The following is a 17382-nucleotide window of genomic DNA, read 5'->3' on the forward strand; positions in this document are numbered from 1 at the left end:
GCCTCATATCGGGATTCATATTCTCTCAATTTAAAATCATGCATGTGATTCATATTCATATATTCATACAATTTTATAATTAATAATCGCGATTTATAATCACATGGTTTACAAGTTTAAAAATCTCACTTTTCTCGGCAAATTTTTGTGTGTGTGTGTATATTCATTCTTGGATTTCCTCTTTTTTACTTTCTGACTACTCTCATCCCTGTAGGTGGTTATTTTATCAGATGGAGCATGGGCTGTGGGTAGCAGTCGTTCCATACGAACTAGTTTAGGTACAAAAGATAAAAAGTATATTTTTGCTTGAATATAAAATTTTATTTATATCATGTAAATAAGGCGCAGCTATGGTCAAAAACTTTTCTGAAACAGATTGAGTGAAGAAATGTTTATTTTCATGCTTTTGACATTTAAGTATTGGTCTATTTCATTTATTTCAACCAAGAGTCTTATTTTTGCAACAAGATTTAATGTGATGACTCTGTGCTAGTCGTTAGGAAGTAAGCTTCTTATGTTTCACTTTCATGTCATTTGTTGAAGTTTTTAAAATATGATAAAATTGCTCATCCGTGAGTAATTTCTTCAACTTTTATCCTAGAAAGTGTCCTCCACAGGAGACACCTCACATTACAGGCATGGTTTAAAATCCCTTTTCAGAATCCTGTATTGATAAACCCTTATTAGAATTCTTCCTAAAGCGGATGCCTTCTAAACCAGATATATGGACAGCACTTTGCATCAAAACTACAACATACTGATTTAGTTCTCAATTAAATTTTGATGAAAATCGCAATACTTTTATAGAGGAATAAATCTTCCTATTAATCTTTTTGAAATTCTATTGTACATTTCAACCTTAGGTCCTTTATAAACAGTACCCTTTTTTTGGCTAATTTAGGTGTTCAAGGTGGTACTCCTTTGTCATTTCCTCAAGGATCACGCAGGTCATTGCTTGGTGCTCCAGGAAATGAAGATGATTCTTTAGAAGCCTGCTTAGGACTAGGAGAACTTGCTAGTCTCACAGTGAACAATGAAGCTGATACCAGTTATGATGTAAATAGTTTTTCTAATTTAGTTAAAAATCAATGACGAACAATGTTTTTGCTAAGGTACTCATTACCAAATTATTTTCAATGGAATAAAAAAAAACGAGAAATTTTTAGAATTGCTTTTTACAGTGTTTTTAAGTTGGTATTTAAAGCTTCTTTTTAAAAAGAAAATCACGGCTATTGCACATCATTACAATTACATTGATAATTGGAGAAGATTGTTTTTTAAATTTTATCAGCAGCGAAAACCACATCAAGGCTTTAATATATGTTCTAATAACTTATATATAATGGAAGTCAAAATTATTATAAAACAAATTTATTAAATATATAATGAAATATAAAAGCACAAAGTTGTCATTTTAAACATAAAAATATATTCTGTCTGGCTAGCCAAGAGAGTTGGTTGCTATAGATTGTATATAGAGTTTAATGTTAGAGGAGCAAAAATTTAATCAGGTACTTGATTTTTTAGATTTTTTTTCAAAAAAAGGAGAAAAAAAATCTGATTAATTTATTTCTTATTCAAAACAGATTTTTTAAAAAAAAATGTACTAAAAGAAATTTAGTTAGTTCGATTTTATAAATATTATTGAAATAGTCGTGAAAATAAATCATCATACATTTTAAACTATATTACTGCTTTTAACATAGTATTCTACATAATACTTGAAAATGCACCTTTCAAATTTTATGTAACTGGAAAAGAAATGTATCATTAACTAACTAATGAAAAACTGGCGAAAATCATAACAATAATATATTTTTTTTCTCTTTTTATGAAGAAAACTTTTACTTTAATTGGCAATCTGAATTTATTTTTAAACAGCCTTTTTATGCTATATTAATGTAATTTTCTTTTAATACTGTATCTACTTTCAGATTTATATATATATATATATATATATATACAATATTAAAATAAAATATGGTTCTGAAGGAATAAATTCCATTTATATCATGTTTTTATGGAAAAAATCTCTTTTTAATTACTACTTTTTACAAATATATAAATATTTATTTGTGAAAAAACTGCATTAAACTTTCACCTAGTTCAAATAAGTTTGCTTAAATTTACAACTCAACTTCTAAAGTTAAAAATATATGTTGCTATAATATGGTGTTTTTTAAAAAGCAAATTTTAAATTTTGCTGCTGTAATTTGTTGTGATTCTGCTAGGAATCTCTGAATTTGATGCTTGAAAAATTTGCTCCAAATTGAAGTGTCCCACTTCCTATTCCTGGTATTATATACTCCATTGTATAACATCAGGGTTGAATAGACTAAATGTAGACACATTTGACATTATTAAACCAGTCAGTATGCATTTACAGCTACGAAGAAAACGATAGTTGACTTTTTCAACGAGGACAACAATATATGAGTAACATTTAAGAACAATATAATTTAGTAATAAAATTTCTAAATAATTGAAGTTAAGTTATCTGCGGTGAGGAAAGTTTCATTATCTTTAGAATCTATTCCCTGTTTTGTTGAATATCTGGTTATCGTACCTCCCACACGGTTTTTATTTATTTTTTGTGTGCATATTTTTAGGTATTTTCTTTTTTGCTTTCTGACCACTCTTATACCTTCAGTGACAGTTTATAGAAACCCCACGATTCAAATCACTGGGCTTCCTACAATTAATCAAGTAGTTGCAATGTATTGCTATACAATATATGTTTCTGAACATACAATAATTAATTTTGATAAAACTTTTTTTTGTATATTCTAATTAGGCTATTTTAGATATGTAATATTCTTTTATATCCAAATATAGATATCATCTGCTAAAGAAGCCTTTAGGAAGACTTGGAATGCAAAGTATACTTTACGAAGGTATGAATGTTATTTTACAATCTAGCTAAATTTCTGTTTCAAATTTGAAATCCTGAAGATAATTTTTAAATATTGTAATAAAAGTTTAAGGATTAAACTGATTAGTCTAAAGTGTTCATCAATCAATGATTAGTTTGTTACTTATGCATTATCCTAAGCTTCTTTAAAAATAAAATTAATGCAAATCTTACAAATATATTAAAACAATGTGATAACAAGTGAATACTATGTTATACTATAAGCTACATAATTGTTAGACCGTAATCACTCTTCCACTGATACTGTCAAACTTAAACCTATTAATGCTCAACTTTATCTATTCCAGTTAAGGAAAAATGCGATGACATATGTCTTACGATTGATTAGATATTTTTTTTTTAGAAGTTAATTAAATCGAGTTTAAGTCAGGAAAATTCTTCTGCTGATTAATTCACCATTATTTTTGAAACTTTTTCTGGAATTCTTTTGTAACTGCAAAAATGATGTTCATTCTACAATGTTATTTTGTTTCATTAATTATTTAAATTTATCATTAATTGATTGAATGAAACAAATCATCAGTGAGTATTTAAATCTGGACAGCTCAAAAACGGACATAACTCCAAACGCGTGTTTACGAAAATGTACAGATCAGACTGTGTTTTTACAAAAATGGACATTGCTTTTAAAGGAAATAGGCATAGCATTTAAATCCATTTTCTTTTTAGTTTATTATGAGTATCTTTTGTTTAAAAAATAAGCTAATGAATTCAAATAAATTCATAATAGGATATCATCCATTTGCATGAATCACTTTGTACATTTATAAAATTAGTCTTATTTTAAAAGACTTTAACTGTCAATAATTATTTTTACAGTGTTGCCATGGATGCTATAAATTTATAATAGTGGTAGTGCATTGACATTGTAAGAATTTAGAGTTTTCAAACTCACATTGTCGTTTGGAGTTTTGCTTACGAAGACATCTCCTGCAAAATTACATCTGTAATATACCTAGCCACCCTAACCCTAAAGTCTGAAACTTTGCGCTGTAGTGATTATGCTTAGCATTTAAATAATTAAGGAAAAGTGTGTTAAATCAGTTTTTTATAAGATTTGCTAATTTCTGTTAATGTATCTAGCACTTGAGAAAATGTTTTTGAAAACTGATGTAAAGGTTCAATCAAATAACGGTTGTAGGTGATTAAATGGTCTAGAAATAACTGTAACTTTAGCAATAGCAGTTCAAATACATCTAAAAACCCAAGAAACTAAAAATATTTTCCAAGTAATTCTATTGCTATTTTAAAATTGCTGCTATGAGCTAATAGAAAAAAAGTACTATGTGCTTATTTTTGTTACTATCTTGGAAATTTTGTTTATTAATTACATTAAATGAAGCTTCTTTACTTCCATTATAATATTAAATTTTCATTTTATTTCTTCAGGAAATAAAAAAAAGTATTATGTAGACTTGTTTTTGTCTGTCACAACAGTTTTATTAAATATTGTTTTTTTTATAAAAGATGTCTTGTTTTTCTGCTTTTTAGTCATTTTGATGGAGTTAGAGCATTAGCTTTTCATCCTCTAGAACCTGTTCTAATTACTGCCTCTGAAGATCATACTTTAAAACTTTGGAACTTACAAAAAACAGTACCTGCTAAAAAGTAATATTTTCTTTTACAAATATTATCATTTCGTATTTGTGTACTTATTTTTATGTTTTATGCTTGTGTGCTTATTATTATTTCTTTTTCAGAACTGCTTCTTTAGATGTGGAGCCAGTTTATACTTTTAGGGCTCATATGTAAGCATTTTTCCTCATTAACACTACATTTAACCCTTTGGTTATGGCATGGCACTTAGCATATTAACACTTATTATTTTATTCACCTGTAACAATAAATGAAAGCAAAAGATTCTGTCTATTGTTTTATTTTATATGTTGAAGCTTTGTATATTATAAAATGATTTAGTATAATTAATTTTATAATATTTTCTTTTTTTATAAATAAATATTTAATGCCTAAATTAAATTTATTTATAAATGAGTTTTTTTTTCTTCAAAATTTTTCAAACATTTTCTCTTAACACTTTGCTGTCTAAATTTGCTTTCTAGTGAACCAGTTTTCTGAACGCTATTCAATAAACATTGCTTTATGTAAAATGTTTTGTTCAGACTTTCACTCACTCCCAAGTTTCTCTATCAGCATTTTGGTGAATACAGTTTTCCTAAAAAATAGTAATTTATATATTTCAGGGGACCTGTTTTATGTTTGGCCTTAAGTACGTCTGGTGACCAATGTTTTAGTGGTGGTATGGATGGCACTATAAGATGTTGGAATGTTCCTAGTTCACTTAGTGACCCTTATGATTCCTTCGGTGAGTTGGTAATTCATTGTGTACATAATAGTTCTTTTATTATTAAGGCAAATTTAAAAATGGCCTCTGTCATTTTTTTTTTGCTTTTTAAATTGATGTCAAATATGATATTCAAAACTGGATATCATTATATACCCATTGCAATATTACCTATTAAATCAAAATTTCAGAGCTTTTGATTAAAAAAAAAATTTCTTCTTGATAACTTAGTAAATGTGGTTGTATTAATTTGTATAATTTATTTCTGACAAATATCTGCTACAATCTTATTCCCTACAATGCTTATTTTCATATCCCTATCCTTGAATTCAACAGGATTCTTCGGCAGTTTTCTTTTTTATTTATTTTATTTTATTTTTTGAATTTTTTTTTTGTATCTCAGTTAACATAAAAATTTCCAAAATTAAAATTTCCTCTTATACAAATATCAATGTAATTTCTCAAAAGTATTACACATAGTCCCATTCAGTAGTATATTTGGATTTGAAAAAATCACATTTTCTTTTGTATAAATTCAGATTACTTGGGTTTTTCATCAAAACCCAGATTTTATTAGGTTTTGATGAAAAATGTAGGCTTTATCAGTGTTTTTTCAAAAATATTTTAAATTTTTATTCCTGAGTCCTTAATGAAAGTGCAGGAATTAACATGAAAGTTAAATATTTGGTATCTATGGCTTGTTTTGTCGATATATAACCATTTTTTGGGAGGTTTTTGATTGCTATTCTTATTTTTTATTTCTTAACAAACTGAATATTACATAAAAAGATTAAATTTTCTCAATTAAAAGATCCATAAATTTTTTATTGTATTTACTCAGATTTAGTTCCAGACTATATTGGAATAAAATTTAAACTTAATCATTTTGTTTGATTACCATTGCAACTTACTATTCAATTTTGTTTTTTAAATTTCTATTTAACTTTTGGTTACTATAAAATTAGTTAAATGTTTTTCGACAGATTGTTTAAAAATATTGTGTGAATTTAATTCCTAATATTAGTTTTGTATTTATTTTTTAACTGCATGTTTTTATGGAAACAGTTATATGAAATGCTTATCATATAAAAAAATATATAAAAGTCTTGCATAATAAGATAAAGGCTTCAGGATTACTTTATAATAGAAGAATATCACTTTTAGTTTTTAGCCTTTAATTTGGAACAAAAATCATAATACTAGTAGAAAGTAATAGAAAAAAGGATAAAAAATATTATATGTAAATACCTTTTAATAATGAATAAATAAAAAAAATATAGGTATTCTTAATGAGATATATTAAGTTTCTAGCTAGTGAAAATATGTTGACACCATAGAAAAATCTTTTCAAGCCATTTTATTTAAATGTTACATTGAGAAACAAAACATTATGAGAGACAAAACATGAATATTTTTTGCACCTATAAATTGCCAGTACATGTAACATCTTGGTTCAAAAATTATAAATTTTCTCAAGCGTAACTCTATTTAGCATCCTCAAATTTTTTTAATAAAAATATTCATCACAACAAATTTTAATAGTTAACTAAGCCTAACAGGAGAAAAAAACAATGAATTATGCTTGGATATTAGTACGGCTTATATTTATGTGGGATATAATTTAATTTTAAATATCATGCATAATTCTAATTCAACTTTGTAACATTAATTCTAAAATTTTGAATTAAAATTGTGTAAAATATTACGCAAATGCTTATTGAAACGTTCAGCGATGGGTTACAAATCTTCTACCATTAATCTATCCCATTCTCACCAAAGCAGTTGTTTTAGAGAGTCCTAACTTCAGTGGCGGATTCAGCGGGGGGTCTTGACCCNCCCCCCCCCCCCAAATTGAGAAATAAAAATAGTACTTTTTTAATAGTTTACAAAAGAAATAAAATATTTTAGAAACTATTTAAGGAGGCATATACACCTAGGTAGGTCGGAAAAAGCGATTTTTCCCCCATCTAATTATGTTCTTCACTGTTTCAAGAATCATAATCCAAAAAATTAAAACGAAATTCTAAACGATTAAATGAACTCGCATTATTAAACATTAATCGAGAAATTGATTTGGATGCTGAAAAAATCATTGAGAGATTTGCCAAAGTTTCTAAAAAATGCATTACATTTATTATTTAAAGATGTTGAATGCTTGAATTATTTACGTATTGTTCTATTGTTCATTATGAAAAAAATAAATGAGAAGGCTAGCATTAAAAACCCCACTTTTTTTCCACAAAAAATATTTAAAAAAAAATTTTTTTTTGTAAGAAAAATTTATTGTGTGGGGGGATCTGAGTCTATGCCCCCCCCCCAGGAAAAATTTCTGAATCTGCCCCTGCCTAACTTTTGTGTAGTTTAGCACAGACCCTAGACCCCAAAACGCTCAATCGCTGTAATCCATGGCATAGTGCTCACAGAAGTACAACAGTTTCTACAGTGTCCCACTGGTATACTTTTTGTTTCATTTTAACACCCTCATCTACATAAACCAGAGATATTTTGCTGCTTGCACAAATTCCAGGCCTGACCATGACCTATTCTTTGTCAATGTTCCAAAAATTTCTGAGGTGCTAGGAGCATCTGCAGACTATATCCTATCGTTCTGGGAGTTATAAGCTTGTATGATCATAAAAAGCTTATCAGTGAAAAGAAATCTTTCAGGACTAACTTGTGGCCCATTGCTGAAAATTTCAATAAATGTTTGCATCACTGTAAAAAGCGGTCAGTTTGAAACAAATTAAATTTATTTATTAGTAAAAGTCTTATGTTATAATAATTTGTTGTATTTTGTTAATTAATTTATTTTTTAATAAAGTTATGTTAAAAATTGTTTTTCCTGGTTTTTTTTCCCACACCTTGCATGTTTGGAACTTATGTGTAGTTTACTGTTTTGCAATGTTAGTGCTTTAAAATAGTTTTTAAATATGAATAATTTGAAATATTAAAATATGCTCACAAGATAAAAACACATAAATTTATTTAAAAAAATTTAAATTATCTAGAGCACTAGAATTAAAAACTAACAAATTTATTAATTTTTGTTTGTTTTAGAGGTTGCAAAGTTAATGTAGTTTAGGAATTTCATTATATGTAGATCATCTACTGTATACACTAAAAGTTATTCTGGGGTTCTGTGTTTCATTTTTTGCGTTATACAATAGAATCCTTCTTCTATGTCTTTAGTTTGATTAAATATAACAGATCCAAAAAAGTAAGAAAGTATGAAGCACTTTTTTACTAGAAATAAATTTCATTTATAGTAAATTTATGTTTTGAAAATGTTTTTTCAGCTCCTTTTATTGGTTTAAATACTCTTGTGAGCTTTAGCAGTATTAAATTTTTCTTTATTTTAATTTATTCGCAATTTAACAATTATGAAATATAAAGTTTTTTTTCCTCTGAACTGCGTTATTTTATATCTAATACATCATTAAGAGTTTTTTTTTCTATCTAATAATATAGATTCAAGTGTTCTGACTGCTACCTTAAAAGGTCATACAGATGCAGTTTGGGGTCTCTCTATACATAGCTCAAAAATGCAACTATTATCTTGCTCAGCTGATGGTACAGTGCGTTTATGGTCTCCTCAGTCGAAGGTCCCATTGCTGCACACATATGGATCAGATATTGGTAAAATCAGTTCTTTTAATTATATTTTGTGGTCAACTAAAGTATCATAAACTTTCTGCCTGTTAAATTGAATGTTATAAGATAGGTTGAGCTGCTTAATGTGTCAGTAGCATAGCTGCCAACTGTTCAGAAGTTTTCGGATTTGTTCCTAATTTTTAAATCAAATCTAAAAATCTGATATTTTTATAAAAAATCCGAATTTTCCTAAAATTGCAGTACTTTTGCTTTGAAATCAAACCCTAGTTCTGATCGCCACAAGCTTCCTGTGATTATTGTGCAGTAGTAATTTTTAGTAGCATTTTATTGGAAAATACTATTCCAATAGCTGTTGCTGATCATTTCACTAAATTGAATCTTAAACAACTATTATTATTTTTTAAAAATTGTATTGCAGTATTTAAACACATGCATCAGAAATATTTGCTTATGATGTAGATTATTATTTACCTGTCTTTTATAATTTGGAGAATAATAATTATGTATTAAAAAGTAATGACTGTTTTTAAACTATTATACCGGTATTCCTAATTTTAAGATATTAATATTATAAATTTCCCTCAAAGGATAGTGTTTATAGTTTCGTTTTACTAATTTACTTAAGATATTTTAATATTTGTCAATTAATGTTAAAATTTAATAGTTAAATTTTTGTCTTACTCTCGCAATTGGTGCGTAATTTTGTCGCATAGTGTTCCTAATTTTTGATTCCTAAGGTTGGCAGCTATGCAGTAGTGGGAAATTGCCTTGCTAGTTCTGCAGATTATTATTTTTATTTGTTTATTTTTTATGCAGAATAACTAGTGTTGAAAACTATTGAAATTTGTTGACATAAACCAATATACATTTTTCCAATAAATAATTTCAAATACATTTCTTGAGCACAGTTGACTTATTTCAAATTTATGGAGAAAAATACTTCATGGGTATCACTTTTCCTTCTGTGAGACAGATTTCTGTCACAGAATTGTTTTTTCTTTTTGGAATATGTTTAAATATGTAAAGCAATTGTCGTTTAATCCTTTAAAGACTAATATTTTTAAAGTGACTGTTTTTTTTTTGGCAGCAAATTTTTTTACCATTGATATTATTACAAAGTAGTCTTATTTAAAATCTGGACTCCCTGCTGGCAGTCAGGCCATTGAACATTGATGTCCCATTTGTCATTTTGAGTGACTAAAGACCCATGAAAAAAACTGTTGTACTTACGCATCCCAAGTCGTAAGGATAAGGTTTTTATTGTTTGCATTGGATAAATTTTTAGAATTATGCAAATTACAATCCCAAACAATGTATAAAGATATGAATAATACTTATATTATGCCTCTTTTCTTTGTTCTATTCCTGCTTTTTTTTTCCTTACAAAATGATGCGTAAATCTTCACAAACATGTGATTTCTTCAAAACTATTTTGCCATGACAGTTTTACAAGTGCTAGTATACTTGGAATGTCTGATGGAGCATATATGTCCTGTAAGGATTAATAGGGTTTTATAAAACTATCTAGTTTTTGCTATAAGTCTTTATTAAAAAAAAAAACAACAAAAAAAAAAACTAGAAAATTAAGATTGACATCCAAATTCTATTTTCAGGTTGCATTGTGTCATTTTTAAGGTATGTTTAAAAATCAAATATTTAGAATTAAAAGTACTCATTCAACTTAGGGTTTATCCATTAATCTTTTTCTTTCAATGACTGTTTATGAGGGTCTACTGTTTATTTGTTTAAATTATTAATAATAAAACTTTAATATCTCGAAAATGGAAAAATTTTTAAATTATATTTAGGAACCATTCATTTTTTATCTACAAAAATATGTCTATTAAAGTTGATGCTGAAATTTTAATTTTTATGTCTGATTAAAATTTCTGAACCCACACAAATAGCACTACCTTGGGTACTAGACCCAAATATAGAGGATGAACAAAAATAACGTTTTTTAAATACTTTTGACAGAGAGGTCTGCACAAGAAACTTGTGCCCTCATGCTCCAGAGAGGCATAATGGGATGTTAGGCAGTATGACCTTAAAAATCAACAAGAAGCTAATTCAATTTTATTTTTGTTTTGTTATATTCTATTTAACTTTAAATTTATCAAAAATGAATATTGGAAAAAAGAAATGTTTAAAGAAAGTGAATCAAACAATCCTATGCAAAAGAGAACTTAGCGTGCATTTCTGCCTAACTAGTCTTAATGGACACTAATTATTTCAGAAGCTAAATTACAGGTTCAGAGTTGTTCAGGTAAATTGCCCTGCATGTGAACTGAACATATTTCCAACATTTTTGCATCAAATGTACAAACTTATCCAAACCATAAATGCTGAGTAATAAATGTAAATGGTTTTCTTTCATAGCTGATGGAAGTCCTACATCAATTGATTTTCTACGTTGTGATTTGACACAAATGGTTGCAGCTTATACTTCTTCAAACTCAGTTATATTTGATTTGGAAACTGGTAAATCAATAATTCGTTTAGACAGCAATCAAACACCAGGTATGCTATATATTTTTTGGATTGATTAAATAAAATATTTTTTTACTCCATATCAGTATAAATTTGTTTATAATTCTATGCATTAATATTTCCTGTGTGATTGCTACATTGTTTTTTTTTCCTCAAATATTTTAAATATTATTTAATATATTTTTTAAAAAAAATATTATTTAATATTTAGTTATGAAAGAGACCAACAAATGATCAAACTGAAGATTATGATAGAGGAGCAAAGATAAAAATACTTTTTTATTTCGTAACTAGAAGATATTTATAAAATATAATATTGTTAATCTTATTTGTTTTAAGTTGATTAATTGTTAAGGTTAAATTATAAAAAATAGATAAATATAATTTCATAAATATACATTTTGAAAAAGATATTTGGGCATGTAAAAATTTCCTCCAAGTTTGTATTTTGTAGACTAAGACTCTTAGCAGGGCACACAAATTTTGAGATTTCTTCAGCCCTGCTCTATGAAGATTTTTAGTTCAATTTTTAATTTTTTCTTAATTAATTTCTTATTTTTTTAAAATTTAAATTTGCATGTTATTGTGTATTTATATTCGTAAAGCCTCAGAAAAGGCTATCTCTTCTTAAGCAAAGTAGATATTTTGTTGAATAAATTTTACAATTTATTGGGATTGAAATCTTCAAGTAACAATTTGAGCACATTAAATGGCAGGCACTGTAATAGAAATGCTGACAATTGTGCTAATTTAAATTGATATATTTTTGTACATTTTTATTATTAAACTATTTTTATTTTTTAGATTCCAGTCCTTTAGGAAAACAAATTAATTGTATAGTATGTCATCCTACTCTACCCCTAACTGTTACTGCTCATGAAGATAGGCATATTAGATTTTTTGATAATAATACAGGTAATTAATATATTTATATTTTTGTTTATAAATTTTTTTACCATATCAAAGAGTAACTTAATTTTAAATATTATTTTATGTTGTCTTGCATTTCACGAGGATAACAATTGTTGGTATTACTTTTAAAATGGAAAGTCATCAAGACAAGGTCCTTTTTACTTACTTGATTCCTGTTAAAAAAAATTTTTTTAAACTTTTTGTTCTTTATTGTGAGTGTTCCTTTAAGGTTATTTACAAACTTAATGTGCTGGTCTCTGAGACTATGTAAGATAAATTTTACGGATGAAGGTATATTGAAAAATGAAACTTGCTACCACTAGAACATGATGTTTGAAGACATATTAAAGAGCGGGATAATTTCAAGTAAGAACGTTGCTTGAAAAGGATGAATTCATTCAGTAACAAAGAAGAACAATTTTGCATCACTTTCCAAAATTCCTCAATAGACATCTCTATCTTTAGTTTTGTCTAAGTCTTGTTAACTCTACTCTCAACTTATTATTATTAAGTGTTGGTTTTATAGCATCATTGGATTTGATTTTCAGGCACAACTTCCTGTGTAAAACTTGTTCATCAAACCAGCAATTAAGATTGTATATGTCCATTTAGAGTTTTGACTTTTTAGCACCTTTGTCCCTTGTACACCCAGATCTTCAATATGTCCCTGAGCATCATGGATGAGCTGCAGCAGGTCTCAGTCTTCAGGCACAACTTTTGTAAAACTTCTTACATAGTCACACTGACACACATTTAAAGTTTATAAGCGATTTTTCTGGATTCCCTGTATTTTACCTTTTATTCACGATGAGCATAATGTTGCAGAGACTTAGAAACGTTATTATAATTTTCTTAAAAGTTATTTCACCTTAGATGTTGTTGTTCCCAGATGTGCCGACATCCCGATTTTGCCTTGAGTATCCAGGCTTTTTATTTTGGTCTTCAGTGTTTTATCAAAAATCTCCAGGTTTTTTTTAAAAATATTTATTTTTGCATAAAAGGCAATTTGAGTAATTTTGCCCCACATTTGCATCATCTGCAAATTCCTCAAAATCTCGAACCACGTGATAAAACATTTAAAACTTATTAATTTTTAGGAGTGGGGGTAAGTATGCATTAAGAATAATCCCTCTCATCTGTAAGAATTACTCTCAACTGTGTCACTCTTCTCTGATAATTATTCTAAAAAGAGGGTACACTTATCGATCATTCATGAACATCTTGAGGTGAAGTGATTCTGTTATTAGTTTTTGTTAAAAGGTAAACAAGCGTGTCACATTTGGATCATTAGATAATGTCGAAAAGAAAGTTAAGAAGTAAGAAAAGTGGAGTGAGACCAGGTACTTCGACAATGTAGAAATTAGTTTTTTTTGTGTGGATGAACTCTGAATTGTATTTTATTAGTCAAGAAGAAGGACGTGTTGTTGATTAGTTCACGGCGTCTATTACTCTAAATTTGTTTTACTATCTTAACTCTAATTTAGCCTTGTTTATTGGTCAGTACTGTTATCAAAATAGTTTTTAGTTTAGCTTAGAATCAATACGAATTTAGTCCTATAGCAGCCCTGTTCTGTTTGATTTCGATAACAACTCGGCCTTGTCCCCCTTTGGTGTATGTCTATGCTAAGCCCACAAAAACTGCAGTGCAGAGGAGGAAGCAGATAACTACATCCAAGGCTGAGCAATGGTTTTTATGGACTCCAAAGAAAAATTTATTGTCCAAAAAAAAAAACCCTCATTTTCATTTTGAAGACCCTTTTTGCAAAATTGTAGTTTTTATATAGTTGTCAAAAAATTCTTTGCAATTTTCAACTAATTAATTAACACTATATTTTTGTTAAGAATTTCGGCCAAGCCCTGAGCAATCCAGGCCCCCGGACAATTGTCCCTCTCTTGACTTAAGTATAGCCTTGACTATATTATGTGTAAATTGCATGCATAATTTTCCTGAATTCTCATACAAAGTTGAAATGTCTGCTACTTTTTCAATGAAATTTTAGTATTTCTAAATTTCCCATGAATTTAGTATTTGGAAAGTTTGCAATTGAGTGAATTTGGAAGTAGAAGCTATTCAGAGCATGCTCACTGGCAGGCCCGTCCCTAACCGATTTGAGAGGGGGTGTTGAAGTTTATTTTGCCGACTGTCATGTACATATACGTGTATATATATATAAATATATATATATATAGAGAGANCAAATCAAATAAAAGAGTTCAAATGCGCCACAAAACTTGAGCTTCCAAAGTTTATTTTGAAATCATTTCGACTAGTTATAAACATAATGCTATTCATCGAAATAATTTTTTACAGCACTTAAAAATGCATTCGCCATGGGTGAAAAATGTGGTATTATTGATAACTAAATAGTACTTGCAATTATTCAAAATAATGCAAAGAAAAATATGCTTTTTACATATCTATCAATTTTAATTATTAAAATGGTAACAAAATATTAAAGAAAAAAAACTATTTTTGAATAAACTGAAACTTATTCAATTAAAATAAGTTTTCAGTAATATTAAGCAATAATTATTTGTGGAAATAATTTTAAAAAATAAAGTTGTAAATTTAAATGTTTTTCAATGCAACTTTGAAATATTTTTTACTTTATATTTAAATATTTTTTGAAAAATCACTTGGTAGTTAAAATATATCTTTCGTTTCATTTAAACGTTGTTACCGTAAGCTAATTACAGCAACTGTTTGAAGATGAGAAAGTAAGTCATAATCAGCAAATACAGACTTCTATAAGATATTGATGCAAAACAAAATTTATTCAAAAGTAAATTGACCTTTCATTTTTAAAAAATAAGAAAAAAAATGTAGAAAAACATTGAAAATAATTGCCATTTAAATTATAAATGAAGAAATTCATGTAAAAATGATAAAAATTTAAGATATTAGTAAAATTATGTTGTAATATATTAGCTACATAAATTTACTTTGATGTTGTTTTAAAAGCAAAAAATATTCTGCCAACTTATCAAGCTTAATATTGTCAATATCTTTTTCTGCTTTGAGTAAAAGCAGTGAATTTAGGCGTTCAGTGGTCATTGTTGTTCGAAGATAGTTTTTAATTCATCTTGCTGAAAATTCTTTCATTTGTCGAAACTGTCATTGGTGCAGTTAACGCTAATAGATTTAACAATAAAAACTTAATAATTACAAAATTATTAAGTTTTTTTTACTAATAATTAACTTAAATGAAAAACTGTTAACTTTAGTCAAAAAGATAATATAGAAACATTAAATAATTAAATACATAAGAAATATGTCAACCCCGCTCAAAGGAATACCATCGGTTCCAGCCGAATCTATCAATTAAGCGGGTTATTCGATCAAAAGGGGAGTGCAATATTCAATCCAAAATTCTGAATTTTTACGAAATTTTACTTTTTAATGGTATTTAATGCATAGTATAGCATTTTGATTAAATAAGCTCAGTTTTATGATCAATAAACAATTATAATTAAAACTGTATGCATTAGTATCATAAAATAAAAATGTCATTTAAAATTACATAAAAATAAATCAATATTAGTAAAAACTATAATGTAGGTACTAAAATATTAATTGATCCCTTCCAAATAAATCTATAATTGAAGACTATTTTTTATACCCGTTGAATTCATCAAAATTAGATATTCCCTTTTAGTTTCTACTAAAAATTTCATGACTTGCGTGTATTCCTTTCAAACGCATTCAGAATTTTTTTTACTTATTTTTTTTTTTTTTTTAATCTTCGAAACTTGAGTAATTTTAATTAATGCTCTATTTAAATTAATGCGCTATTTTAGTTAAGGGTTTTCTGAAATTTATTACTTCTAAGATTCATTGTTTTGCTTTTTTCCGATTAATTTAAATCATTCCTTTTCGCTCTCAACTTGCACCCAACTCAAAGTCATTAACTGGGTTAAGCAATTATTCTATTTAAGAGAAAGACTCTCTGTACACTAGTGTGTTAGGTTTTTGAAACTTTTTCTTATCAAAGTTAATAGTGCATCAACAGGGGATCACAAGACAAATCACTCTATCCCTTTTTTACATTCTAAATGATGTGTGTGTGAGGTAAGTCAAAGAGGGGTAAAAACCCCTTCGTTTACTTAAATGTATAAAACTGGCTGCAAGATTTGATTAATTTTTCAACTTTACCCCCAAACACCTACTGATGAATAAGAAATTCCTATTGAAGTGACCACATATTGTATCTTTATCTTAACTGAAAAAGGGAAATTCCATTTTAGCTGGGGAAACATTTTTCAAAAATAAACAATATTTTTTTCATTTCAGTACCACTTCTTTATGCAATTAGGCGGGGGCAAAAAACAACAAATAACCGTTTAAACGGGGTTAAAACAAGTTTAACATTAGTTTCTTCCAAAATGATTTGGTTCCATCAAATTTTATTTGTATAAGCGGGTAATTCGATTCTGCGATTAAGTGACGACAGTACAAAATAACTAAAAAGAATTATTTATCAAAAAAAAATTTGAATTTTCTATTTTTAAACACGTTACATTTTCAATAAAATTAGCATTAGTGCATTTTTCTTCATAAAGAATTGCAGTTTGGTCTTATAAAAACAAAGCCTACGAAGAAATATAGAATTTTAAATTTGAATTAAATAAGATCTATGAAAAATAATTTCAGCTGAAAAAATCTAAAAAAGAAAAAAAAAATACTATTTCAAGCACAAAATAAAAGCTTAGTAAAAAGTAAAAAACGGAAAAAGAATCCAATTTTCAGAATTCAAATGTGATTTATCTTTTTCTATCCCTAGCTCCTACTAATGAATATAAATAACATAGCATTTTTAATTGCTCTTTTTTCTTTCTTTTAATTATTTTACTGCACAAAAAAGATTAAAAAAATAATTTTATCTGCTTCATAAAAATCAATTTTTACCCGAAATAATTTAATTGGAAAGTAATAACACATTTAATGCAATTTAATTAAACTTAATATTTAAACAATAAGACTGCAAATAATAAATATGTATTCATAAAAAAATTATACTTACATTCAAAATTTAGACTGCGGTAGATAGGATGATCGTTGGCATGTGAGCAGATTTTCTATTTTATTCAATAATAATATGAATTTATAAAATACGCTTAGAGTAACTAAGTATCC

The 17382-nt window shown here is 27.3% G+C and overlaps 1 protein-coding gene across 2 annotated transcripts in view; it reads left to right on the forward strand.

The window, feature by feature from the left end:
* The window catches only part of LOC107448400 (Connector of kinase to AP-1), a 40894-nt gene that overhangs the window by 17784 nt on the left and 5728 nt on the right, over positions 1 to 17382 (forward strand). For both annotated transcript variants that reach the window (XM_016063572.4, XM_016063573.4), the window contains 8 exons: positions 902 to 1056; positions 2836 to 2894; positions 4424 to 4540; positions 4633 to 4680; positions 5134 to 5255; positions 8703 to 8870; positions 11226 to 11366; positions 12141 to 12251. In XM_016063572.4, coding sequence (XP_015919058.1) covers positions 902 to 1056; positions 2836 to 2894; positions 4424 to 4540; positions 4633 to 4680; positions 5134 to 5255; positions 8703 to 8870; positions 11226 to 11366; positions 12141 to 12251 — 921 coding nt within the window. The remainder of the gene's footprint in view (positions 1 to 901; positions 1057 to 2835; positions 2895 to 4423; positions 4541 to 4632; positions 4681 to 5133; positions 5256 to 8702; positions 8871 to 11225; positions 11367 to 12140; positions 12252 to 17382) is intronic.

This window comes from Parasteatoda tepidariorum, chromosome X1 (genome assembly GCF_043381705.1).
Source record: "Parasteatoda tepidariorum isolate YZ-2023 chromosome X1, CAS_Ptep_4.0, whole genome shotgun sequence".
Classification (NCBI taxonomy): Eukaryota; Metazoa; Arthropoda; class Arachnida; order Araneae; family Theridiidae; genus Parasteatoda; species Parasteatoda tepidariorum.